This window comes from Numenius arquata, chromosome 4, assembly GCF_964106895.1.
Source record: "Numenius arquata chromosome 4, bNumArq3.hap1.1, whole genome shotgun sequence".
NCBI lineage: Eukaryota > Metazoa > Chordata > Aves > Charadriiformes > Scolopacidae > Numenius > Numenius arquata.
In genome coordinates, this window is record NC_133579.1 from 15,342,811 (window position 1) to 15,370,681 (window position 27,871).

At 44.5% G+C, this 27,871-nt stretch overlaps 1 protein-coding gene across 1 annotated transcript in view; it reads left to right on the plus strand.

Moving 5' to 3' along the window:
* Positions 1-3,873: 3,873 nt before the first annotated feature.
* The window catches only part of KLHL14 (kelch like family member 14), a 59,825-nt gene continuing 35,827 nt past the window's right edge, over positions 3,874-27,871 (plus strand). Inside the window, exons 1-2 of the mRNA XM_074146753.1 lie at positions 3,874-4,811; positions 21,278-21,399. Coding sequence (XP_074002854.1) covers positions 3,874-4,811; positions 21,278-21,399 — 1,060 coding nt within the window. The remainder of the gene's footprint in view (positions 4,812-21,277; positions 21,400-27,871) is intronic.

Sequence of the window (27,871 nt, forward strand, 5' to 3'; positions counted from 1 at the left end):
GTAATTTCTTGCAGAAAAAATTGACGCCGCAGGGAGGAGGAAGGGAGCTATACAGTGAGGAAAACCAGAAAGGTGTGGCATAATTTCTTTTCTAAGGTCACCAGAAAATAAATAAAAGCAAAAACTGCCTTGATGCCCTTCAGTTCCAGTCCTTTGCATTCCTGAGCAATTCGACTCCAGCTCTGTAAATGCATTGGCATCCTTGGCCAAGTCAAAGAGAAAGACCATGAGATCTGGCATTCAAAGTCCCACTCCTGGTGTGTATCTTAATTAACATAAGTCTGAGTATTACCTGGGAAAGGGGATGGGGCTTGTCGATTTCACACCAGGTAAAACTTTCTATAAGTGCTCACTCCAGTTTCCTTTCATGTGCATTTCATTCAAGGGCATACATTCCACCTTTTTTTTTCTTTTTTTTTTTTTTTTTTTTTTTTTTGGCAATTGGAGGTTTGACAACAGAAGAACAGAGCTATAAATGTGAGGGTGTAATATATCATGGGATAAAGTGTGGAGAACATGTCCTCTACCGATATGCCCCTTGGTGGAAAGAAAAAGCCCAAAAATGCCTACAATGTGAATACCCTCTGCTTCTTACAACTATAAAGGAGAAAAAACGAAACAAAGCCTCAACCCGTGGACTATGCCGTGCATGTTTCTGGGGTATCAGCTCTGGCAGAAAGTTGAAAGGTTACACTTGTGAAATAGCAGCTGCTTTCTTGCCATTTGATTCAGGCTTCTGCATTGCAAAGTCTCGAAACCGAAAGACAAATTTGACAATATGCTAATCTTCCAATAAAAAAAAAAAAACAAAACTGTGACTTCTGAACCCTTATCTGTTGAAGAGCTGACAGTGAAGTTCAGAGACGGTTGTCTAACCAGACAAAACGATAGAGAAAATATGCCTTCAAACAAGATCATAAATCTTGAACAGTGCAGGGGAACAAATGTAAAGGGAACGTTTTACCACTAACACCATTTAGTGGCCTCACTTTCTTTCTTTCCCCTCCACCCCTCCAGCCTCATCATACTCACAAGGAAGGAGGATGTATCCTGTCAAAGCAATAATATAAATACATGGGGGGTGGGGGACAATATATCGGGTACTGAAATCAGACATTATTTCCATCACATCCGGGTTGTGGGGGGAAAGCAGAGACACAAAAAAAATACTGTGCAACCTGAATACAACAGACTTACTCCCCCCCTCTCTTTCCCTCCCCCCCAGCAACACACACACACGCACACAAAAAGTTTGCATATTGCACAGGGCGCTTGAAGATCATAAATCTATGCATGAGAAAGATGTAGTGGAAATTTTTGGGGGGATTAGAGTTTATTTTTGTCATCTCTGTGAGACAGCTACTCATTCATCCAGATCACAGCTAAGAAAAAAGCTGGTCACAGAAATTAGCAGTTTCAGCTCAGCAGCAAAGTCGCCAGCCTGTGAAGGCAGAGAGAAATTGACTAATTAGCAATGCGCACTAAAACTTGACGGTTCTTTATAGAGAGAGAGAAGAGAGAGGGAGAGCGAGAGGGAGGGAGGCAGAGAGGAGGGGGGGGGGCTCGCTTTTTCCCCTTCTTTCTTCCAAAGATGTTTGAAATCGCAGTCATTTACGCTCGACAATTTTTACAATAGCCTTGAGCCATAATTTTGCGAGTCTCTCCAGCATCCATCCCCCTGTATGGTCTCTCTCCACTGGCCATGCACGACCGTTTCTCTCCCCAACCGTGGATTTCCTATTACTCTCGTTACGACTCACTGAGCCCCAGGCCCAAGGATAATGATGTGTTGTTTCTTGGTAGCATAATTTGTCACACGTACATTTTTTCTTCTTCTTCTCTTGCAGAAAGCTCTGCGCTCTCTCTCTCTCTCTCTTTCTCTCTCTCTCCTTCTCTCTCTCTCGTACATTTTCTTGCTGTTGCTAATTCATGGTGATCAAATGATGTACGACAAAATAAATTGTAAAGAGTGACTGCTCCGAGTTGGGAACCAGAAGGTTTTTTTTTTTCTTTCTTTTCTCTCTCTCTTTTTTTTTTTTTTTTTTTTTGGAAGGAGCAAGCAAACCTTTAAAAAGGAAGGACAATTGATTTTTTTGGGGGGGAGCTTAAGTGAACCTTTACTTTGGCAGCTGGTTGTGGAGCAGGTAAGTTTCTGGCCTTGTGTCTAACCGTCTCTGTGCATTTTCTTGTGTCTCCCGATTTGTTTGTTGTTGGGGGGAGAGGAAAGGGGTGTCTGTGTGTGCGGGTGTGTGTGCTGGAAGTGTGTGCGGGGGCGGGGGGGGGCAGTTGTGTAACGAACGCGTTTGCAGAATAAACTCCGATTGCAAGAAATGGGCAAAACGAGGAAGAAAGAAGGGGAGGGAGAAAGAGGAGGAGTGTGTGTCTGCGTGTATATATGTGTGTGTGCATGTATGTATGTCTGTGTGTGTGTGCGGTGCGGGGCGGGGGGGAGGATTGACCGGGTCCACTTAAAGGGAGAGGCTCCGGGAGGTTTCTGTAGCCGGCAGCGGGGCGCGGAGCGGGGCTGAGCGGCGGCGGGGCAGGGGAAGCGGCTGGAGGGAGCCCCTCGCCGTGCCGATAAATGGGGCGGGGGGGGGGGGGGGATGAAGGGAGGTAGAGGAAGCCCAGCGAGGAGCGACTGAGCGCGCTGCAATGGCAGGAGCGGGTCTCGGCGGGATCCCGCTGAGGAGGAGGAGGAGGAGGAGGAGGAAGAGCGGCGGCGGCGGCGCTCGGCGGGGCGGGATGCGGCCAGCGCGGGTCGGAGGCTGCGCAGCCCCCGCAGGTGCGGCCGCGGCTCGGGGCTGCCCCGCCGACCCCCCCCATCCTTCTCCCCGGGCCGGGCACACGGGGTCGGGGCAAGGGAGGGGGATGCGACACACTGCGCCCGGCCGGACCGAGGGGCGGCCGGGCAGGGCCCTGCTCCCCGCCGCCCCCGTCCTTCCCCCAACTTGAACTTCACGTAGTTACCGGAGTTACGGCAGCGGCGCCGTCTGCTGCGAGGAGGAGAAGCGAGCCGGGCAGGACAGCAGCGGGTGGCCCCTCGCCGGGCCCGGGGCTACCGCTTTCCCACCCCCCCAGCCTCCTCCGGGGTGCGAAGTATTGCAAACATACCCCCTGCCCTCCCCCAGCTGGGGCGGAGAAGGGGAAGGAGCCTTAACTTCGGTGCCGGCCTGCGCTGGGGCCCCCGCCCCGGGCACGCCGCCCCCCCCCCCGCCCCGGGGGTGAAGCGGGTCCCGGTGCCGCCGAGTTGCCAAAGCGGCCGGAGGGGGCCGGGGGCTGGTAGGGCTGCTCGCCTTCCCGGCAGAGTTTCAGTCACTCGGTAGTTTCTCTGGGCATCGCGGAGTTTGATGGGGGTGCGGGGGGTGTATTATTTCCTGTGTGTTGGATTGCTTGGGCGGTTGGTAAGGTGTTTCTTTTTTTTTTGGGGGGGGGGGGGGGGGGTTGGGGGGTAGGGGTGGCTCAGCTTTGAAAACGTCCCCGGCTTTCTCGCTCCTCCCCTGGAGAGTAGACCGGTTGCACCCAGGAGGGAGAAGAAAGGCGGGGGGGGGCGGCGGGGGGGATTGGGGGGGTGGTAAAAAAAATACATCTCTCCATCCCTCCCAAGTTGCGGCCCCTCCGAGCGAGCCCGTCCGGGGGGGAAGCGGGGCGGGGGGAGACTCGGGGGGGGGGGAGCCCGTCCCCCGGCTGCTTCCCCCCGCCGCACGGCCGGGATGCGCCCTCCGGGGCCTCTAAAAGCTCTGTGTTTATTGTTGTGTCGTCCCGTGTGTGTGTGTGTGTCCCCCACCCCATCCCACCCCACCCCGCTCTCCTCCCCACCCCTCTGCCCAGGTTGGAGGAGGGTTTAAAAGGCAGGTGTGTCGGCGCCCGCTCGCCATGTCCAGATCCGGGGACAGGACCTCCACCTTCGACCCCAGCCACAGCGACAACCTGCTGCACGGCCTCAACCTGCTGTGGAGGAAGCAGCTCTTCTGCGACGTGACCCTGACGGCCCAGGGCCAGCAGTTCCACTGCCACAAGGCCGTGCTGGCCTCCTGCTCCCAGTACTTCCGATCCCTCTTCTCCAGCGGCGGCGGGAGCGGCGGGCACCCCCACGCCCTGGGGCTGGGGCCCGGCGCCCAGGACGGGCTGGGGGGCCCGCCCAAGGAGCCGCCGCCCCCGCAGCCGCAGGAGGAGCCCGGCACCCCGTCCTCCTCCCCGGAGGACAAGCTGCTGGCCAGCCCGCGGGCCATCAACAACCTGGTGCTGCAGGGCTGCTCGTCCATCGGGCTGCGGCTGGTGCTGGAGTACCTGTACACAGCCAACGTGACCCTCTCGCTGGACACGGTGGAGGAGGTGCTGTCGGTCAGCAAGATCCTGCACATCCCGCAGGTCACCAAGCTGTGCGTGCAGTTCCTCAACGACCAGATCTCGGTGCAGAACTACAAGCAGGTGTGCAAGATCGCCGCCCTGCACGGCCTGGAGGAGACCAAGAAGCTGGCCAACAAGTACCTGGTGGAGGACGTGCTGCTGCTCAACTTCGAGGAGATGCGCGCCCTGCTCGACTCGCTGCCCCCCCCCGTCGAGTCGGAGCTGGCCCTCTTCCAGATGTCCGTCCTCTGGCTGGAGCACGACCGGGAGACCCGCATGCAGTACGCCCCGGACCTGATGAAGCGCCTCCGCTTCGCCCTCATCCCGGCGCCGGAGCTGGTGGAGCGGGTCCAGTCGGTGGATTTCATGCGCACCGACCCCGTCTGCCAGAAGCTGCTGCTGGACGCCATGAACTACCACCTGATGCCCTTCAGGCAGCACTGCCGGCAGAGCCTGGCCAGCAGGTGAGGGGGGCGGCGGGGAGCAGGGGCGGGGGGACGACGCTTTCCCTCACAGACGGCTCCTGGCCGCGGGAGGCTGGGGGTCCCCGCGGGGCCGGGGCGGCGGCGGCGGGCAGGGACCCGGGTGGCGCTGGGCCGGGCGCCCTCCGGCGGGGCAGGGGGCGGTGGCGGCGGCCGGGCCGGGCCGGGCGGCGGGAGCCCGCCCGCGGCGGCGGCTGAAGGGCGGCGGTGGCGGCGGGGCCGAGCTGCCCGCCCCCGGCACCGCCAAACTTTTCGTCCCCTCCCCTCGGCCCGGCGGGGAGGCCGCGTCCGGGGGCGGGAGGCCTCCTCGGAGTCCCTCGGCCGCCCCGGCCTGGTGGTGGCAGCTCCCTCAGCCGTCGTGGCTGCTCCGTGGGGCTGGCGAGTGGATGTGGGGCTTCACCGCGCGTGTGAGGAACCCACACCTTGGGAACCTGTTGTAATTAATTTATTACAGGCCATATTTATTTATTTATTCCCCCCTCCCATGTTACTCCTTATCAAGGAGTTGTGTCTTCGGGGCGTTTTAAGCTGCGATACTCAAGTCCTAAATCTAATTAATTATCTTCATAAATAACCGTGTTATTGGCACACAGCCTGCTATTGCTGATGTTCGGGCAATGTCCATATTGTGCGTGGAAAGTTGTGACTTCATAGTCCTTACATCCATGACATGTCAGTTATTTTCATTTAATAAGGTAATGAATCATGATGTCAAAAGATTGACAATATGAGGTTGGTGTTAGGGACTGAAAGCACAGTGTGTAGTTTAATGAACAGTAAATACACCCGAAATGAAGGGGATATTTATTTTTCTCCTCTTATATACTTCATTTCATTCAAAAATGAAAAGATAATACCATCTTCCAAGTACAGTGGCACGGTAGCGCAGAAATCAAAGCACACTTTGTATTCTTCAGCTTTTTAACTAATAGGTGGATATTATTAATGACTTAACAGCAGCAAGAAAAACTAGTACATTATTAAATATTTTAGATAATACGCTCTGTTAGCATTAATGCAGAGGACTCTTTATATCTTCATGTAATGGGTACCCTTGTTATTTAACTTTGGAAATGCTGTGCCTTCTTTTATTGTCTCTGGCTAGCTCGCTCTGTTAGTGTTTTGTCGTGCTTATCACCTTGCTGTCTAACTGATTCTCACTCCGAAATCCTACAGTAAAAAACAAATACCGGCATTTTGCAGCATACAGTATTTTTGAGCCGCCGCCGTTGTAGCTGGCACGTACCCATTGCATTTCAATATTCAAAACTGTTGACTTTTTCAAAAATGCAAACCCCACCACCTCCTCCTCAGTCGAGACTCTGCGTGCCGCCGAAGGCATGCTGGGGCTCGTGTCCTGGTGGATTGCTGAGATACCAGCCGGCTTGGTTCAGTGAAGATACCTTCCAGCTTCACTGGTCCATGTCATTTGAAGGATATGTAGTGGTGTTCTGACCACTGAATGCTTACAAGTGTCATGGATGCTGCAAGAATCTGATACCCCTGGTGCCGGGAGCTGGCTCTGCCTGTAAGCGGGAGCGTACACAAAAGGATCACACTTTAAGTAGACCTAGATTAGACTCTGAGTTGCGCTTACTTAATGACTTATGTGGGACTCCAAATATCACAAATAGCACGTTTTTTTTATTTGTAATAGGTCGGCACTTTTGTGCAGACGGTGGTATTCCAGGGACCCTTAGCCATAGTGAGTGAAAACCTACCGTCACCTTCACAACTTTTAACGTGTGTTTAATGACAGTGGCGTCGTAACTAGCTTCTCTTGATTGGGTTCTTTGGTGGCGGTGAAATCAGAGCAATACCATTTAGATTTCTTTTATTTATAAGCAAGCATTAGAACTTACGTTAAAACATTTGAGATGTTGAAATGCTCTGTGATACAGAATGGAATTGGTTTATTTTCATTTTTGGTCTTGGATAATATTCCTGAGAATTCATAAAGGTCACAACGGCCCATCTTTGGATCTTAATCACTTCAAGATTTCATCAGGCTGCCTAAGTGTACAAATGCTGCCTTAAACATCAACGAAGAAATGGAAGAAACATACCCAAGCCTATAGAGATTTCCAGACTTATCCTTCCTGTTACTCATAGTTTCTCTAAAGTTGCAATTTTAACAGGTTACCATTCAGTCAGTAAAAATTTTCTTAAGGAAGAAAATGTTACTTATGTTACTAATTTGCAGAAAGAAATCTTAAAAGTAGCAAACAGTGAAGTACATGTGCAAAGAGATAAAAAATATTACACAGAGGACTTTAAAACTTTGATTAGCTTTTCTGTGAGCAATGGTGACGTTGGCAGTTTGGAATTTAAAGTTTAATGAAAGGTCATTCCCAAAACATTCACATGTCTTCAGGAAGAGATTAACTGTTCCTCTTGTGCAGTGTAATATATACTGCACAGTACAGTATGGGTTGGGGAGAAATACAAGCAACACAATGCCATAGGCACCTGCTTACTGCCTGTTGAAGAAATTAGGGGAATCACACTCAGAATTAGAACTTGTGAATAACTTTTCTGCATTTTTGAAAAGAACAATATTTATTTTGTAACATGCTACTTTAAAAAAGTGTGTACACATACGCACCTACATATCCATAAGTGCAACACCTCTTTGGAGTACTTTGGAAATGGGGCTACTTAGATTTCTTAGACATAACAAGTATAATAGGAAGCTAGAAATACGGTGATTCTCCTCTGAAATGTAACTGTCAATATAGCACTGTTTGTTTCTTTAAGCTCCTTGTTTATGTGGTAAATCACACGTGCTTGCTTTGCTGTTGTCAGCGCTGGAGGAAAGTGATTTTGGATCATTAAGAGCCGGTCTGTGCACTCTGAGCAGAGTTATTTATAAAGTTTGTGCTACAGATCCTGCAGCGCGAGTGATGCTGGGGCTGGTACGTACCCGGGATGTCTTTTGTGCCGCAGTGAAAAAATATGGTTTACCTGCAGGTAGAGCAAATTTTTTTGTTCATGGAATTTCCTGAGGGAAGGTAACACTTGGACACCCTCATGCATTTTTGTAAAACAATTTTTCAAAGTATGGCAACTAAATGATCAATGATGTTCCTGGGTTGTGACCCTTGCAGTGCACTCTGAGGCTTAGGAGTTTACCATGGGGGCTGGGTGTTTTCGCTCTGTTCTGGTGTTTTATCAGGTGCTTAACACTATGCAAAGTTAAGTGATTTTGTTCACTTTGATTTCCTGGTTCCTGGTTAATGCTGGAGCTTTCTGGCCTCTGTGATCCTCACCTACCATAGGGCCTCAGCACACAAGTCGCTATTAAAGGTTCTTGAGGCGCAGTCAGTTTTGACATCAGTAGGAAAAATCCCAGTTGATTTCAGCTTGGAGTGGGTTGGGCCCATTACGGTGACCCTGAACATTAGGCTTAAATCATGTTTGTCTGTCCCTGAGAGACACAGGTAACTCTGCTGCGTCATGTTCTCTGAAGTTCTGGGAAGAAAATGCATTTAGATAGAGGAATGTTCATCTTTCTGTTATTTATTTGACTCTCGGGACTTCACTGGAGTATTGAGTTGATTAAAATGTCTCTGTGCTTTATTGTGTAATATAATATATTTTATACAATACGTGGTATGTGTTTTCAATTTTTAAAAAGTTCTGGGTTAGAGCATTACCATATTGCTGGAAAGAATTTCACTTTTAAAGATGAGTGAGCTAGTGAGAATTATTATTGCTTCCATGTTTACTTGCAACAATGAAAATGGTTAAAAACACATCACTGCTATGAAACGCCTAGCTTTCAACTTTAATTTTGCTTGTGCTAATGCACAATATAGCTGTAGACAGAGAATGGAGCATTATAGAAAAAAAATATTTAAATTTCGGGGCTTATTATTAAATGTTTTACCTAAATATTGTTGCCTTTTTATAGACATTGCCATGATTTTATGGTTTTGCTCGCCTGTAACTATTTACAATGACTTGTGTCCCAGCCAGACATGAGAAGATAGGCTGGGTGAGAAGAGGCAGCCCCTTACAGCCTGGGAGCTGTTTGTCAGCTGCAGGACACACGCAGCTCCTCTATGCATCCATGGGCCTTTTGGCTGGTCCGCTCCTTCCAGGATTTGCAGGCAGAGCAGCAGTTTGTCTGTACAGCAGCTGCCTGTACAGCTGCATCAGGTACCTGAAGGCAGAAGGGAGCGAGTAAAGTAAAGCTGGGAGAGAGGGAAAAATGCAGAAAAAGAAAGGAATTAAGATGCCCCAGGGAGAAACAGGACATAAGTAGTGGAAACAAGGAATGAGGGAAAAGGGGAGAGAAGAACAGTCTTGAAGGGAGAAAAGTGAGAGACTAGGATACCAGGCAGGAAAGGAGAGAAGCAAAACAAAAAAGACCCCGGCAGATAAAACAAGAGAGGGAATGAAACCATAGGAAAAAAACCCAACTAATTCTTGGCAGAAACAGCATCTGTTGTCAATAAGAACCAAGCATTTCAGTTTCTGGAAAAGCTATTTCAGATGTGGGGGAGGAAAAATGGCCAGGGATCAAGCAAGTGACCTGAGATGGGAAAAGTCGTTGGCAGGAAATATGGAATTAAAGAGTAAAAGAGAAAGGAGGGAAATAAAAAGACAAAGAGGTAAGAAGACTAAGCCTGACCGTGCTGTTTTCTGGGTTCAGCGCAGTCCCAGCATGTACAGACCCAGCTGTTTTTCTATACTTTTGTTCCCTGGACTGCTAGACCCTGGGGAGATGAGAAGTGCAAATTCTGGTCCTGCTGAAGCTAATTGAAGAGGTTTTTATTTTTCTATAATTTCAGTGGGGAGAGGGTGCCATCCATGCTGTTTGGTGTTAGGTAATATTACTGAAAGTGACAGCAAATTAAACAGTGACAGGTGATGAAGATAAGGCCAGTTTTCACTCCGTAGGAAGGTGGTAACTGTTGATGAAGAAGAAAAATTTGAAGTGACGAACAGTGTGAGAGACTAGCATTTGTGTGGAAGACATACCAAGTCTGTTTTACTGTCTACAGAGGAGATTAAAAATTTGAAGAAACTGGTTACATCCCTTGGCAATTAAATGATTTCCTTCTTGAATACACTATTTGTCTACCAATCTCACAGACTGTAGATCAAATTTACCTCTTTTTCTGCTAAGGTTTTTGTAGGATCTTAGTGAGGTACATTTGGTGGTTGTAAAAAAATTTGCTTGTTTTTTGACTGAAATACATTGTTGTGCATTTTAGTAATAGCCACCTGCTTATCCCTTTGTGATCCTGACACCAATATTTGGATTTTTAAATAATATTTGTACCCATGGTTAATTGCAATTGAGAAATTTTTCAGAACCAAAATTAACGTCTGGATAAAAAACATACCTTAAAATGTATATGAATTATTAGCATTTGCATTGTGGTGTTGATGAAGTGAACGTGAGGCTCCGGTTTATTTTAGTGGGCTTTGGCTCAGGTCTTACGTGCCTGAACTAATATCAGGAAATTGTACCTGTGCCAGGACTCTCTCGGCTCAGCTGCGGAAGGGAGACTGACACATTAGAGGCTGCGGGGAAGTGAACCACAGACCTAGAGTCAGTTTAATCCTAGTTAGTCTCACCTACTTGCCTTACTTGCCTTTCGCGCATTCGTTTGCCTTTGGAGACAGGCTAGCGCTGAAGTGTGAGCGGAGAGATGTCGAGCATCCAAGAGGGAGGCAGGCCCGGAGCTCGTGTTACTGTCAGGGGCAGCACCATTGTCCTAGAAGGACTGCTGTGGGTCAGGCAAGTCCTTTGGAGACTACTCAAAACATGTATGTCCTGGCTGGTAAAATCCTTAAGACCTGTTGGTGGGGTTGGTGATAGCCGGTTTCTTGGCTCAGTTATAGTACTCGTTAGGAGAAACGTAATTTATGTAGAGTATTTAGTGGTTTTTCTTGTAGGCAACCATCTTTCCAACAGCTGTAGATGGAGAAGGGGTGCCAGGTATCATGTGTAGGTATTCTCCTGCCAGCCGGTGTCCTGGTCGGAGGTACGAGCTGGGTAGTCTGCTCTGTGAACTTCCAGCCTCGCCTGATTTATGTCCTTAGGTGACACATAGTCCCAATACCTCCAGCTCCTTCCCCACCTCCTGCCCTCTTTTGCTCCAGACCATCAAAATCGCCTACTTCAAAGCCTTCTGAACATCCAAGCTACTTGTTTTCCCTTATCAGTCTGTCTCATAGGCTCCTCCTTGCTCCCTGGCCATTCTGCCAGGTAGGGCTCTTCCCCAGATCTGTCCTACCCGAGCTTTGCCTCCTCCTGCTCCTTCTCTCCATTCTCTGCTACCATGGTCCCTGGCCCTTCAGTGCCCCTTCCACCAGGCTCCCTACTTCACACATACCGATGCTGACTGCTCCCGATCTCTCAGCTTGGATCTCCAGAGGCTGCTGTGGCTGGTTGGGCTGTGCTGCTCCTCAGCTTTCCTTCACCCTGCCCTTTCTAGCACTTGAAGCAGCTTCCTCCCTCTCTGAGGCTGCTGTAGCCAGCTAAGCTGGCCCTTCTCCTCCAACTCCTGTGGGAGTGCTGCCTACTTTTGTGTCTTGCAAAAGGGTTGGGAATGCAAGAGCAGGCTGCATTTATTAAAATTCACCTGGCAGAATACTGAAGGCAGAGTAATGGAAGATGTAAAACCTGGAACACCTGCACAGGATGCCAGTGGGGTTGCTGTTTGCACCCTTCAGCCCTTCGATATTTGTAGACACACAGAGATGTATCTGCATCTCTAAACTCTTTTCTGAGAGGAGAAGTCTTTGAATCTCAAGTTGCTGTGTTCTAGAGGGAAAATTAAGTTAATTTAGAAAAAGTAATCTTACTAAACCACTCAAACTGAGGGCAAAGTGCCTGGGAAAATAGGAACTTTCTCCTAGTTGTACTTAAGTTGTACTTCCTCCTGCTGTGCTTAAGCAAAGGTGCCCCTTTCCACCACCTGCATCACTCTGTGCAGCTCATTTACAAATCCTGCGGGTCCCTAAAAGAGTGGAGCAGACTCCCATGAGGTCCTGTGCTGTGCTTGCCCACGCTTTGGCAACACAGTCCAGGACTGTCCTGTCAGGGAGGAGGTGAGCCACAGGCTGTACAGAGGCTCCTAGATAAGGAAGTTTCCTCTGAAACAATGTTGTCCTAGTATGAATTACACTTAGGGTGTATGGTTTACGAATGGAGTGCTGTAGGATCGTGGTGAGCATCACACCTGTTTGCCTACAAACCTGTTGTCCTATCTGAGGCTTTTCTGTTCACTCTGCCTGAAGTGCATCCCCTTCACATGGAGAGAGGAGATAGAGGAGAAGGTTTTTGAAGGCAAATTGTGGCCTGGGGCTACTACATTTTTTTCCTTACAGCAGAAGAATATGGAGGTTCCAAGTCTGTAACTGCTGAGCAGTAAATGGAACAGAGCTGCAATGGTGTAGTTGTTTGGATGTATACTCAAAAAGAAAGTACAGCGAGCCTTTGGGGTAAAGGTAGTAAGGAGAGCAAACCTGGAACATGAAATCAACAGAAAATAATTTGCCAGGAAAAAAGCTTTGGTTCTGTTAAACTCATGTTACAGAAGAAGTCCCCATAAATCTGTAAAAACACCATTTTTTCTTTTCAAACAACTCCTGTGTTTTAAAAATCAGACCAGTTTTGTAACTAGCAGTTTGTTGTTGTCCTTTGCAAAGTATGGCCAAGGAAGATGTAGCATGGAAATTAATAGGAATCCTGAACCAAAGTTTTGAGCTGGACTCACCACTCTGTAAACATCTCCCTGTTGTTGATTTTGTTGAAACAGATCATGGTAAACCAGTATTACAGGTTTGCCGAAGGACGATCTAAAGAAATTAAAGAGTATAGGAAGTTGAAATCCATTAGTAGATACTTCCTGGCATCATTTCTCATATTTGCTGCCTTCCTGAAATTTTCTTTAAAGACCGTCATGCCTAGTACTTAGTAGTCAACACTTCTTGCTGTATTCTTGGAAAGCAGACAATAAACTTTGAGCAAATATTATCAGCTGCCAAGTTCAATGGAAACAGACGGTTTGCACTGGAGCTGGAAGCAAATAGAAGTTGGTGCCACAGTTGGTTCTTCTTGTATTCCCTGACTGCTGTCTCCTTTCAAAAAGAAAAAAAAAAAATCATGGGAAAAGGTAACCATTCATAGCTTGGGTGAGGCAGCAGCAAGTTGTGTTTCTTCTCCTTGGCTTCCTAAGGAAAAGAAGCCTCAGCTGGAGAGAACACAGCCTCTGAGGCAGACACCTCCTGTTGTCATGTGTCTGATATAGAATCAAGCAAAAAAAGGAACTTTCTGACTTTTCACAGTCTGAGAGTCAAAAAGAAGAGTTGATTGAAGTTTCCTAGGGGGAAAAATGGGGATTTGACTATCCTGAAGCATTCTATAAACATTTCCATTCTATCACCTTTGTCTAAAACAAAACAAAACAAACAAAAAAAAAAAAAAGAGGAGATGGGGAAAGGGAAAGCAAACTGCAAGAGCATCTAGCTTTGACATTTTATTCAGTTTTATTTTTAAGGGTGTTCAGGATCAAGGAAATTTCTTTAAGATTTTTCAGAACTGCCAACAATATGGAAAATTAGTTGCTTGCATAGTTTTGCCAATAAGATTCATGACATGGGACGTTTTGTGACTCACCAATATAAACTTTGGTAGTAAAATGCCTTTGATTCAAATCCCTTTTAATGCTTCCGGCATTCACTGCATGGCTGGTAAGGATGTCTTTAGCATTCAGATCTCCATAGATTTAAACACCTGTGTTCAAACGATCTATTTCATACAATCATAGAATGGCTAGAGCTGGAAGGGACCTTAAAGATCATTCAGTTTCATCCCACTGCCATGGGCAGGGACACCTCCACTAGAGCAGGTTGCTCAAAGCCCCATCCAGCCTGGCCTTAAACACTTCCAGGGATGGGGCATCCACAACTTCCCTGGGCAACCTGTTCCAGTGCCTCACCACCCTCACAGTAAAGAATTTCTTTCTGGTATCTAATCCAAATCTCCCCTCTTCCAGTTTAAAACCATTACCCCTTGTCCTGTCACTACATTTCCTGACAAAGAGTCCCTCTCCGGCTCTCCTGTAGGCTCCCTTCAGATATTGGAAGGCTGCTATGAGGTCTCCCCGGAGCCTTCTCTTCTCCAGGCTGAAAAACCCCAGCTCTCTCAGCCTGTCTTCATAGGAGAGGTTCTCCATCCCTCTGATCATCTTCATGGCCCTCCGCTGGACCTGTTGCAACAGATCCATGCCCTTCCTGTGTTGAGGACTCCAAAGCTGGACACGGTACTCCAGGTGGGGTCTCACAAGCGCAGAGTAGAAGGGTAGAATCATCTCCCGCGACCTGCTGCCCACACTTCTCTTGATGAAGCCCAGGATCCGGTTGGCTTTCTGGGCTGCCGGTGCACACTGCCGACTCATGTTGGGCTTCTCATCCACAAGCACTCCCAAGTCCTTCTCTTCAGGGCGGCTCTCCAGCCATTCTCCGCCCAACCTGTGTTTGTGCCTGGGATTGCCATGTCCCAGGTGCAGGACCCTGCACTTGGCTTGGTTGAATTTCATGAGGTTTGCACAAGACCACCTCTCAAGCCTGTCCAGGTCCCTCTGGATGGCTTCCCTTCCCTCCAGCGTGTTGACTGCGCCACCGAGCTTGGTGTCATCAGCAAACTTGCTAAGGGTGCACTCTATCTCACTGTCCATGTCTCCGACAAAGATGTTAGATAGCACTGGTCCCAGTACCGACCCCTGAGGAACACCACTCATCCCTGGCCACCACTTGGGCATTGAGCCGTTGACCACAACCCTTTGAGTGCGGCCATCCAGCCAGTTCCTTATCCACCGAGTGGTCCATCCATCCAATCCATGACTTTCCAATTTTGAGACCAGGATGTCGTGCGGGACAGTGTCAAATGCTTTGCATAAGTCCAGATAGATGACGTCTGTTGCTCTGCCCTTGTCCACCAAGTCTGTGGCAGTATCGTAAAAGGCCACCAGATTTGTCAGGCACGATTTGCCCTTGGTGAAGCCATGCTGGCTGTCTCCAATCACCTCCTTATTTTCCATGTGCCTTAGCAGAGACTCCAGGAGGATCTGCTCCTTGATCTTGCCAGGCACAGAGGTGAGGCTGACTGGCCTATAGTTCCCTGCGTCTTCTTTTTTTCCTTTTTTGAATATCCTCCAGGGTAGTTGTCCACCTCTAAGCTATCTTAGTTAGGGGATCTTACCGCAAAAGGAAGGGATGTTCACTGTAAAAATCCTCCAGCTAGAAAAATACCCTAATTCTTCAAGATTTAGTTAGAGACCATTCTAAATTAGTAACAGCAATGAGATTCAATTCATAAAGAAAATTCAGTGCTCCAAACACAAACATTGTAAGTTATTTTAATACATGGAATGGAAAGTTACTTGGCAATTGTAGAAATAAAAATATATAAAGGAAACTTTAACTTGTCAGATAACTTTGCAACAGTTATGTGTGGCCTGTCAGACAAAAGATTCACCTTCAGACTTTTGCTGTTTAGATAGAGACAAAAAGGAAAGATTGTTGTTGGGAGCAAACAGGGACTCTCCTTTTTTCCTATGTATTTAAAAAAAATGCCTTGGACAAAATTAAACTTGTGAGTAGATTCAGAAGACAAAAATAACAATCAGTGTCTGCAGCAAATCATTCCCAATTTAGTATTTATGTTCTTAAATTTCAGTCTATCAGTGGTCAGCAACATATATTAAATGAGCAGAAGAGCGGGTGTCTCTTGGGCATCACTGAGCCTCTTCAGTGAATATTATGGTGAGAAATCCATTCATAAAGCAACATTCATATGTTCCACATGTTTTTGAACATATTTTGAACCTAAGAACTAAATAGATTCTTGGTCATAACTTGCAAGTGAACTAGATAATCCTCAGCATGCTTTAGGTTTTGACAAAATTGAGGTGTTGTTTCAGGTCTCTACTTTGCCCATAAGGAGAAGGAGATTCCTGGTGGGTCAGAGTTCCAGCAGAAGTCTGGATCTGCAGGACTTGGTCTGGTGGCTGTGAGAGCTCAGGTCCTTCCCCTGGCAGTGCTATAGGATTAGGAAGAGATTCTGGATGCATATTTACCTATAGGCTGCGTTGTTCATTAATTAATTTTATGTGATAACAAAGGCTCACAGAATTTCTCTGTCCAAAATAAATTTTACATTGTGTCTTACGGCTTTCATCAAGTTCATAGTTAAACTCCTGGATAATTATATTTTCTCTGTATTATTTCTGTATATTGCTAATTATGGCTGTCTTTGCAGTCAACTGCAGAAGCCAAAATCCATTGAAATAAGCAGTTTTCATATGACGGTTTTCTTGCACTGAAATTCCTATCTAGGAGCTGGGAAGGTAGTTGCCAAAGATCTCATCACATGTTCCGTGATGGCAAAACAGTTTCTTCAGTCACGGGGAGGTGGATGCCCAAGGCATCAGTTCAAACTTGCAGACCGCAACTGGATTCTCCATTACATTTTTGTTGGATACAACACTCCCTTCAGGTGGCTTTTTAGAAAAAGGAGGTTGCTAAGGTCCATCCTGGCTTCTGAAAATTAAATTAAGTTCTTCGTGTTAACAAACAAAAGGTCTGCAACTGAGATGCTGATTGGGACAGTGTATCTCCTTCTTTGTCTGTTAGTTTGAGGTTGGTATCTAAACCTCACTACAGTGTTTTGTTTCTGCTGCAGGTTAATGTAGCCACTTTTTCTGATATTCTTGCTACTTTTTTTTTGACAGTATCACTATGTGTCAACCTCCAGTTTCTCAAATCCTTTGATGTAATGAGATTTGTGGATATAAGTAAAATTCACTACCCATTCACCTGCTCTTGCTGGGGAATCTGGGCTGGTTTTCTGGCTGTTTTTGTTTGTGCCTGCGTTCAGTGAGCAAATACCTGAAGTTTGGTATCTTTAGCAAATACCTGAAGATTTGGCTCTGCTGCATTTAGGGTCAGCACTCAAGCAGGAGCGAGACATCCCATGTGTGTGACGTCCCTGCTCCGAAGAGCCACCTGGCTCACTCCATACTCAAAGCCATGGTGGTAGCGTATATTAAAAGAGAGTTAATGATCCAGGGTTTTGGTTTTATTATAGCCCTGAGTTAGGAGGAAAGTATAGTTGAATAGTCTTTTTTTTTTTTCCCTCATTCATGATCACCTGTTTATTTAAGATGCAGTTTTCTTTCTGATGTGTAACACTACACCGCATGCATTAAGAACCGCAGGATTGCCACTTCATCATTGTGTTCTTTCCCTTTCTTTGCATTTGCTAATGTACAGAGGGGAGCCTTATTGCATTGTTTAAAAACCAGAAGAGGCTGGAGCAAACCTGTTGTTGGCGGGGCTTGTTTTCTTGCCAGCCTTGGCAAGAATGACTTCCACTGACTGCCCAGATAAGGAAAACCCATCGGTGCAAGATTGATGGATATGCTTATAAAGAAAAACAATGTACAAGCAGAGTATTTCCCATCCATGCATTTTCCATTAACACGAGGCTATCAAGGTTGCAAAAGAGCTTTGTGTGGGAGTGGTTGTTCAGGGTATTGAGGTCTTTTACCGTCTTTTCTACTGATTCTTTGTGAGTTGATAAACTCTCTCGGGCTCAAAATTTCGCCCTGTGTGTTCATGGTTAGTTTAGACTGTGGACTAGTGACCTGAGTTTTAGAGCTGATGCACATCTGCTGCTACCTTTGAAGTGAGCAGGATTTAGGTGTGCTGATGGGTATTCAACATCTCTGACAATGAAGCCACTTAGGTGAGTTCTCAAATTCCTAAGTTGGTGTGCCTGAAGGAAATGATACAAGTTTGAAAATGTTGACTTTGAAATATACATTGGTTTCCAGTCTTGTAAGTAGACAAAATAAATTTCACACCACATGGGGTACCCAGGAACTTAATTAAGGTGAATTAAGTGTTTTAAAATCTTTGCAGAACAGAAACTGCAAAGTGTGTGCAGAATAACAACGCTGTTCATTAATGAGAACTAGAGGTTTTGATTCTAGGTATAAGGAATGCTTTCAGGATAAGATATAGAAAAGTTTATCTCAGCTTTTTGTCATGACACCACCTGCCTGGTCATGGTTAACATTATTTTAGCCTTCCCTGACCAGGACCCACTACTGTTAATTGAACACAAAATGATCACAATAGCCTTGCTAGGGACACTGTGAACCACAGTATGTAACTGAATAGTATATATTACACTATGAAGTAAGGACTATGAAAAGAGAGTTTCAGATATAATGCAGAGTGTTTCACATGGTAATCTTGAGTTATCCAAATAGCAAACATGTAATAATGCAAGAAAAGGAGAAACTTTATCTTGCTAAGGTATTTTAAATCCCACCTTCGTTGTAGTGTTTTCACTGAATTACATTTTTATTAATATTTGGGAAAGTCTTCTGCATATAAGCAGTGATCATTTCCATGTTTTTCATCTTTTAAAATGTATTTTAAGATTTTAACATTACTGTTCCGTGCAATATCAAACACAAATCTAATGTAATAAAGAATATTTTTTTTTTCAGAAGCTAAAATGTCATGATTCACACCAAAACTTAAAAAGCAGAATTGGCTGCAAGAAAACATATCACTTTAAAATATGTCTTTAGTCACTGTATTATCTTTACTTGGTTCAGTGAAAGAGCTCTCAGTACAGATGAATTAGATACTTTTGAGTGAAAGGACCCATCTCTTTTTTCGCTATGTGAGTGTTCCCTGTGCTTTTGGTCTCTACCTGTGCTGGCTATTAAGTTCTTACTAAACTTTTATTAAAGGGCTTCTCTTCATGCTACTTTCCATTTTAAATAAGTGAAAATGCTAAATATTTTGGAAACATTCCCATATAGCAGTGCTGCTCCACCTCAAGAAACAGTGGCTTCTCAGATTGTTTAGCTGAAAAAGTAATGTTAAGGATAGTTGCAGCTGCCAAAGTCTGGAAACTCAGAGTTACATCTGACATTTCATTCTTCACCTTAACTATCGAGCCTTGGCCATTCATTGGTTTTTCACAGTGCTTTGGAGTTAGAAGGGAGTTTTACAGATGAAAGATGAAAATCAAAATAAGCTCCTTTATCAAGTAAACCTTGCAAGGGCATTCTGAATTTTACAATACACAGGGAGTTGATTGTGATATAACATACAACACAGGAGGGTTGGAATAAACTATTTATTCTCTATCGTTAGGGATGGCCATGCATAACTGACTTATGGCTCTGGTTTGCTCTGCCACTTGTTACGTGTGCACTCATCCCTAACTTGTACCAAAACCAGTTTATCATACTCCTGTGTTGCATAGTTTTTATCAAATGTTGCCTCATTAAAAACTTTACCAGGGAGATTGAATGTTTCAAGACCCTGGCAGTGCTTAGGAAAGCTTTCCCCAGAGCTTGGTCTCACTGAGTGGAGTCGGTGCCGACAGCGATCATGAGACGGTTCCTGATATTCTACACAGATACAGTCTGGTGGGCAGGTAACAATCATCATTTGGCAGTCTGTAGCAGTGTGGTGCAGAGGTTAAAGGCTGGCTTGTCAGAAAGACTGGAGGACCGCAGGGGCTCCCCCCAAGTCAGGAGCGAAGCAGGGGGATAGGACAGTGTGGGACAGTGTCACTGCCCTGGCGGTGTAGCTCCTGCCCCTGCAGTGGGGGTTTCATTTCCTCTGCTCTCAATTCAGGACCTTCCCTGAGCCCTAAATCCATTTTAAAACAAACAAGGCCATCTGCTTCCCTGGCCCTCCTTGTGATACATGTATCTGCAGTCTGTAGTTGTCTTTCGGGTAGCCATTTGAAAGGTTTTATTCTTAAGCATGGTGTGGATCGAGCCTTCAGCTGCGTTCTCCCTTCCTGAAGGAGGTTCCTTTTGGGTAGTGTGTGTCTACATCACAACCTAGTTCATTTTGCCCAGTCTTCTCAAGAGAGGATGCAGTCCTGATATAAGTGTAAATCAGTGGGTGCCCAACACCCATTCTAGGTGGTAGTTGGAGCTTAAGCCACTGGTGTATCCACTGCTGGAGTGCGCTGCTGAGATTGGAGCTCCTGGGTGGAGGTTTGACCCCGCCGTGTGCAGCTCTGTGGTGCTGGGCTTTGGTTTGTGGCATTCTGTACCTTTCTTGGCCAGGAGTGTTTGCTGCAGACGGACACACAGATTGCTACAGCGACGTTGTCATGCTTGGAAAAGTGTTGGTGTTTGGCCAGGGTGCTTTCCATCAAATGCGTGGTTCCCCTGCATATGCGTTTCTGTTGATGCATTTTTTTCCAGGCTATGTCACCTTCCTACTTCATGGGAACATTTTGAGTGTAGACCTTTATTTCAGCGTTATCACACCCAAGCTTAGTATAACCAATGAAAGTTCAATTATATGCGAAGTGACTATTAAAGCATCAGGGCTCATCTGGGGGTCTGGGCCTCCCCTCCCCTTTTCACTTACAATTGTGCTAAATCCCTTAATGTTGTAAAGAAATCGTACATTCATCAGGTGGAGCGTTGGAGGCCAGGGTGCAGATAACCGCTTTTACTGCATATGAGACATTGCAGTCCTGTTCTTAAGAACTGCCAGGCAGATTGGGAATCACGGTCACGGTTAATAGCAGCGAATTGCCAGCTCTTGATGGGTGGGTAGTCACTCCTTTCAGTGGTTGCCCCCTGGGGGAGAAGGTAGAAAAACAGAGGGAGGGAATTAGAGTGACTTTGCACAGTTGAGCAGGTTCATGCCGCTGGATCAGTGGCAAGCATTGGCAGGGCTCCACTCTGGGGAGGCTCACAACAACATCACAGTCTCATTTTTACCAATTGGTGTTGCTATAGCCAGTGGTGCACAGGGGGAGAGCAAAGAGAAGGGGGGAGCCAGGGGGGAGAGTGAAAGCAAGAGTCTGGACTAAATTAAACAAACAAAAGTGCTTGTAAGTAGCATTTAACCCATAACCATTAGCCCAGTGCTGCTAATTGTACTAAACTATATATCTGAAGTTCAGTGTGTGATTAAAGAGTTGGCTCACAAACTCTCTGCATAACCTTAATTTTTTCAAGGTTCTTTGAGTGTAGAATGGCTTATAATAATGATTTTGACTAATACGATTTTTGACATGCAACTTTAATGCTTAACCTTAGTACAACTCCAGAGCATTTCATGTGTATTCAGCTGTAAAGAGTGATGATTTAAAGGGATAATATAAGAAAAAGGTCGTTCTAGAATGAACCTCTAACAAATTGCATAAAGGAAGCTTATTATTCCATGAGTAGAGAGATATGCAGCTTTTCTGATCATTTTTCTGCTTGGTTCAAAAAATTGTTGAGACATGATTGGGGAAAGAAACACAAAAAATGAAATAGAAAACTGCAAGCAGTGAACATTCTTTTGATGGTTATGATTTTGTTGCCACTAAAAAGACTCCTCAGTAATGTGGTTGTTCATCTTTCCTCTTGTTTTGGGTGAAGAATTCGTTCCAATAAGAAAATGCTGTTATTGGTTGGAGGATTGCCTCCTGGACCTGACCGGCTACCCAGCAATTTGGTTCAGTATTATGATGATGAAAAGAAGACGTGGAAAATACTGACAAGTAAGTGCTTTATTTTTGTACAGTTGTCTTGATGAATTTAAAAACATGGTTAATCAAATTAGACACTTTATTGATTTGTTTCTCTTCAGAGATTTGTTTATGTATCACAAGGGGCTTCACAATGGAGCAATAAATTGAGATTGCAGAAGATGCTAATTTTATAATAGGATAGGCCTAAATTAACATTGGCTTAAAATCATTCCAGTAAGTTTTTTAAGTAAACTTGTAAGTCTTTCATACTGCGACATGAATACATGCATATTTATGTACATATGAATAAAATGTGATTTAGAAAAAAAAAAAGGGAACGTTCGAGAGAGTTTTCTCAGAGTCAGATCCCTGGTAAGCCATAGTACTAGAGCACACCTTTGATTCTCTTTTGCATTTTCATTTCCTTCTTCCAGCTTTATCCGTTGTCCACAATCATTAAAGAAAGGTTTCCTCTGTACTGCTCTGCGTCCATTGCTGACAGAAGCATTGGTGGAATATATCAGCTACAATAAACAGTGCACGGAGGCTCCTATCACAAAATTCTTTCCCACCTTCTTTTAAAGGTTGATTGTGTTTTAGAGTAAGTATTTTGCCTCGAGCATCGAGATTTGGAACTTATTGTTATGTTGGTTGTGATTCCCAGTCTGACTTGGTCATGGAATCAAATCGTAGCTTCTTGAGTGCAGCAGGCTGTGTGTGCATTAGTCCCCTTGTGGCTAAACTGGCTGCATTGGTCAATAAAACTAAATTTTAACTGTCAAAATTGCCCAAAGCAGTATAGATAAAATAATAAATGAGCAATTTTGATCCATAAATCAAAGCCATACTTCTAAAACTGGACAACTGGTAAAACCTGGATTTCCTAATAGACCTACTTTTTTTCCCCAGTAAAATACCTTTTACAGAATTCTGTTCTTCATCCCTTATCCAAAGCCCTTTAATGGGATACATCCACATTAATATTATATGCACAGGTTAGGATGAAAAAGAATTCAAAAGACTGCTGTGATGCAGGACTTGCAAATTGCTTTCTCCCATGGAAAATTTAGGAGCCTTTCTCAAAGTGGTGCAACACAAAGACTGCCCAGGTATAGGTGCTCTGGACTAATAGTTGAGGGTATTGTGTAAGAATGGCAATTACAAAAGGCCACATGAACTGTACATTAGAAAAGTCTACAGCATCTGTACAAGGGAACATACTAAGCTTCACATTTTTCAGAATAATGAGATATGATACTCACCTCTGTATGCTACTTCTAAGAAAATTCTGAAGATGGTAAGTCAGTGAAAAATCAGTGATATTATGTAAGGCAGAAATGTTCAATTTTTTAATCCAGTGGCACACCAGGACAGGCAGGAGAAATGAATCTCTTACTTCAAGATCTGAAGTCTCCGCTGAATTGAAGTGAAAAACTTTATTCCCAATCCTAACTATCTGTAGATGCGTCAGATTTTGTAAGAATGAAATTTATTCAGTTCTTGCTGTCTCCAAGATTGTGGGAAACTGGACCCAGAGGCTTGATACGTAAATGCTCTCATTAAAAATCCATTGCTAGTACTTGAATAGCAGCACCATCTATGATGGTGTTGAGAGGTGTTTCTGAATAACTTTATGTAATTTTATCAAAAGAATGTAGCCTTTTCTGTGTTACCTCTAACAAATAGTAGCAAATAGTAAACAAAAGATCTCTTTCCATTCTGGTTAATGCATGTAATCACATGTAATACATGTAATGTCTGTGCTGTGATTAAAAGATAATGCCTGTTACAGTTCTAGCTACCTCATGTTCAAGCACGTGGTGCTCAACGCTGGAAGTCCTGAAGGTCCCAGGATCTGTCTCAGTGTTGGCTGAGACAGTGACTGTCAAATACACAGCCCTCTCGTGACATAAGTAATCCTGTTCTTACAAAAACTGCTAGAAAAGGATACCCTCTTGGCCTGGACCACTGTTCAAAGATGTCCTTTCACACTAAAAAAGACTAAATGTTAACATTTCTTAGAAAATGTTATTACTATTCACCAAATGGTAGCAAAATTATTTTTTTTTAAAAAATAAGAGTTTCAAATGTCCCCTGGTTTATTTTCTAACTTAATATGAGAGAGGATGGGAAGTAGAGACAAGTTGGAGTAGAATTTTGTCCTGTCCTTTCCACAAAACATTGAAGGACTCCACAGCATAGGAGTGTAGGGACTTCAAGAGCTGTGACTGAGCAATTTTAGGAAGACTACAAACTAATCACATTGTAAGGTGGTGATAGTTCAGTACAGTCATGGTGTACATCAACATACTATGATATTTACAGTGTGTGTGAATTTAAGGACATTTTTCTGTCTTTAATTTTCATGTACTTTTTGCAGTTTAGGAAGAAGTATGTTTATTTCCTTCCTTTACCCTGCTCACAAGGTTCTGTGATGGGCAGAATCCTGGTTCTCGTAGTCTGGTATTTCAGGGTGTTCTATCTTATTATTGCCTTAGGTGTACTTGACTTCCTCCTGTACTAGCAAACGTTTACAAAGTCTTTTCTTTAACCTTCTGCCCTCCAGTGGACTCCCCCATGCACCAGGAAAAAGCCAGGTTTTGCAGTTAGGAGCTTACTGATCCACAAAAATTCCCCTTTTCCTCCTCCAAACCTGTCTACATTACTCATTTTCTGCTCTCTGGCACTTGGGAGTAAGGAAGGTGGGAAAGAAGCTTGCAAACACTTAGTCCTGGGTGCAGTGGCAGGGCCATAGAGGAGGAGATAGATGAGAGGAGATAAAAATCTCCTCTTGCCACCCTCCACTGAGAGGAGCCCCAGAAGTTTCTCAGCAGTTACTGCCCTTTTCCTTCCCCACTGTTGCAGCCACTCAGTTAACTGCTTAGGGCTCTGTGTCCTGGCTTGTGTGATGCACAAGGAACAGGAGAAGATCAGCCATCAGAAACTACTGACTCCATGTAAGCCGTGGTGCCGCAGTTGGAGCTATGAAGACAGTTGCAGGTGGAACAGCACAAGCTATCGAGTATGACAGCTCAGCAGAGTAGCAATCTTATTTTGTTCCCGCGACAAGACTAGATCTATTGGCAGGGGATACTGCCCACCTCTCTCTGCCTGGCTACCCAAAGCACCAAATGCATCAGTACTAATGGGAGTAATTCTAAAGGTATCAGGAAAACAACTTGCCTTGTTCATAGATCCAGAAGAGGAGGGGAAGCATGCACCCATTTCCAATTTTTTAATGTCATCATCTATAGGCAAGAATGCTATGGCTCAAGGGATTGGTAGATTTTTCACAGTCTAGTATTACTGTGTATTTTTCCTGTCTGGTATTTCTCAGAGAATTATTTTTTCTATGTTGGCAACAAAGAATAGAGACAGATTAAAGACAAAAAAGCAGAGAAAGTATGTGGCATTTTATAAGCATTTTCTGCCACCAAATTTTACTTAATGTGGGCATAATCCTAATCTGAGATTCATAGTGTGCACGTTGCTGTATAATTTGGAACATTTCTTATTGCCCTGTCATGCCTGAGCAAAGTAGAGGCTTTTATAGACTGCATGGCAAAGTACAGTGAGCAGATCTTCACTGCGTGATTTCTTTTCAGGCTTGCTTACACGGCACCGACACCAGTTCATTTTGTAACTGGGCACTACCTGTGTCACGTAGCAGCAACAGGCTACCACTGCCAGGGACACAAACTGAACGGCTGATGGATGTTTGACAGGCCTTAGTAACAGCAGAAGTTCTGCTCTATTAATGGGGTTTCATTATTCCGTGAGGTTTCGCAGTCCTCATAACTGCCGAGTGGATGTGGGGCAGTGGGGGGGTCGGCTGTGTCACCACCTCATGCCTCACCGCTCACAACCAGCCACTGCTGCTTCGGTTTTAATTACCAGCTACGGCCCTGCCAGGAGTCCTTGTTTAATCCTAGAACTCCTTTGGTTGTTTGTTTTAACTGCAACGTTTAAGACTAATTAAACTTTAAGGAAGTGAAACAATGTTTTGTTTGTTAGTATTATTCCACAATAATTGCAAGTTTCAAAAGCCAGAGCCTATAAAGATTTTTTGTGTTCAGAATTGCATAGCTCTCCCAAAAACCCTACTGCTAAGGCAATGATGTATTACTTTCACTTTCATTATATGTTTTTAATCAGAGCGTGACTTCACACTAGACAAAGCGATGCTTTATGCATGGTCTCCCTTGTTTTTTGCTAAAATCTTTTGACATGATTAATTTTACTTTAATGCTTTTGTCTTGTTGTAATGGTAAGGATGATGGGTATAAACCAGGGCAAAAAATACATGCTTTTCTGTCATAATGCCTCTAAGCATTTAAAAAATATATTAAATGAAAGAAAAAAATATCACAGGAGACTGATCCAGCTGGAATTAAATTTCCTGCTACGTGAACAGAGAATGCAAGAAATAAATAAAAATGATGCAGTCATTGTTTTAGGTTGGGGGGTTTTTTTTGGTATTTTTTCCATAGCAATGTATCCATCTGTCTGATTAGAAGCGATGAGTAGGAGAAAAATTGTGTCTTACAGATTTCTAGGTATACAGTGAATCCTCCTTTCAGTTCAAAATTCCTTTTTCTCTAAAGCACAAAAGGGTAAAATATTGGAAACGTTACTGAACTCTTACAGGGCATGTTCCATCCATGTGAAGCTGCAGCTGCAGCAGATCTTTCTTTTATATCGGTACTTTGGTTTTCAGTAAGATGCTAATTGTAACATTCCTTAACCTCCCCGGCTAACCACATCAACTGCGTAAACCTCGGAGAGGATTCAATGAGCATCACAATAGTGGCAAATACATGTATGGGCAATAATGCACTTATGCTTCAGTATTGCACTAGGTTTGGATTCTAATCCAATGTAAAAGCCAATGTCATTGTCCAATCAAAAGTATAATAAAAGTAATACATTTGGATAGGAAGGACAGCGAAATGTCCAGCAGGTCACCAGACTGGACAGTTTAGTCAGGATGACCAGTGCCCTGTTTCTGGTTACTTCTTTTCCTAGTTATCCCTTAGTCTTATTATAGTTATCTTGACCTTCTTGCCCTTTGCTAGGTGTATTTACAGCTGCTGTATTTGGTCCATCTGTAAGGACAAACAATGAATCAGGCACTTTCATTTCCTTCTCCATCTCTCTCCTTTGTGCCAGCAGCAATCACACAGTATCAAGGAGTTGTCATTTATTTGTCTTCCTCTGAGTCGCTGATCATACCAAGCAGCCTGTAACCTTTTCATCCTCAGTGCTCTGATAAAGGTGGTCTGCCTTCTCCTTCCTTCCCCAAGTTGGCTGTGCTTCTTTTTCATGTGAGGCAATCTCCACTGCAGGTAGTCTGGTCTGAATACAACAGCTTTTGATTTCCGTCATTTTAACCTTTTTAATTTCCCTTGAATATGTTCTGTGACAGTACAGCCTCCTCTACAGCAGTCCTCCATCTTCAGTAACGACATTTGCAATGTCAGCCAGTAGTTAGGCATACTGGTGGTTCTAGAAACCCTTTCATCATCATTATTTATGTATTTTATCCACAGGGAAGTCAAGTAAAAGGAAGGTAGAATGGGTTGCTTCATGTCATAGTCAGCATCAGAGAACCTGGATCACTCCATTCCCCAGCCTACATCGTTTCTTCTGGAATAGGTTATATTTCTTTCTTTTCTGTTTTCTTTGGCCATTCTGTGGTGCTCAGTTGTATCAGCCTTTCCTATACAGAATGATACTTTGTCCTTCCTGGGCAAATTAATAACAAAAATCTTCTGTTTTCCTGAAATGGCTTTGGAATCTCTAAGTTTCTAGGTCTTTCATGTGTTGGAGTGCTTTATCCAGTTCTCTCTTTGGTTACTTACAAGACAGACAGTATGAATTATAGGTTCACCTCAGAGGTTCTTGGGAGAATTTTTCAGAGGTATAAATGTCAATTTAAGTACCACTAGATGCCCAGCACATATTGTGCCTTTGGAAATGTTACATCTTTTAAGTAAATAAATTCATCCACTGTAGAGCTTTTACTTTTTAGAAGAATGATAGTGTGTTAGAAGCAAAGGTTTCCTCCTTGAATTTACCGCATTCCGTTATCAATTGGCAACTGAATAAAACAAGTGATGTTTGCAAAAAGTGAGTCAGGTCAGGTGGACAGGTTAAATCTCTTGACATATGACAGTTATAATTCTTCCCTCTTTTTTGTCACTTGTGAGAATAGTGCACCCTTATGTTAATCAAAAATGTGTCTTGATGAACACTTCTTGGCAACCCTGATGAATTTCATCTCTCTTACTCCATTTATCCTGCAGTCGGGGATGCTGCAGCTACTGCTTCATTGCTGTATCAAGGGTGGTTTCAGCCCCTACATTGAAAAGCTTGAGCAAGCATTAGCATATTGCTAAGGCAGAAGTCTTGATATTATCCATGAGACAGATTTTAATAAATGTGGTAGATGTATGTAGAAGTTGTACATAGAACATGTACACATATGCACATGCTTATATGT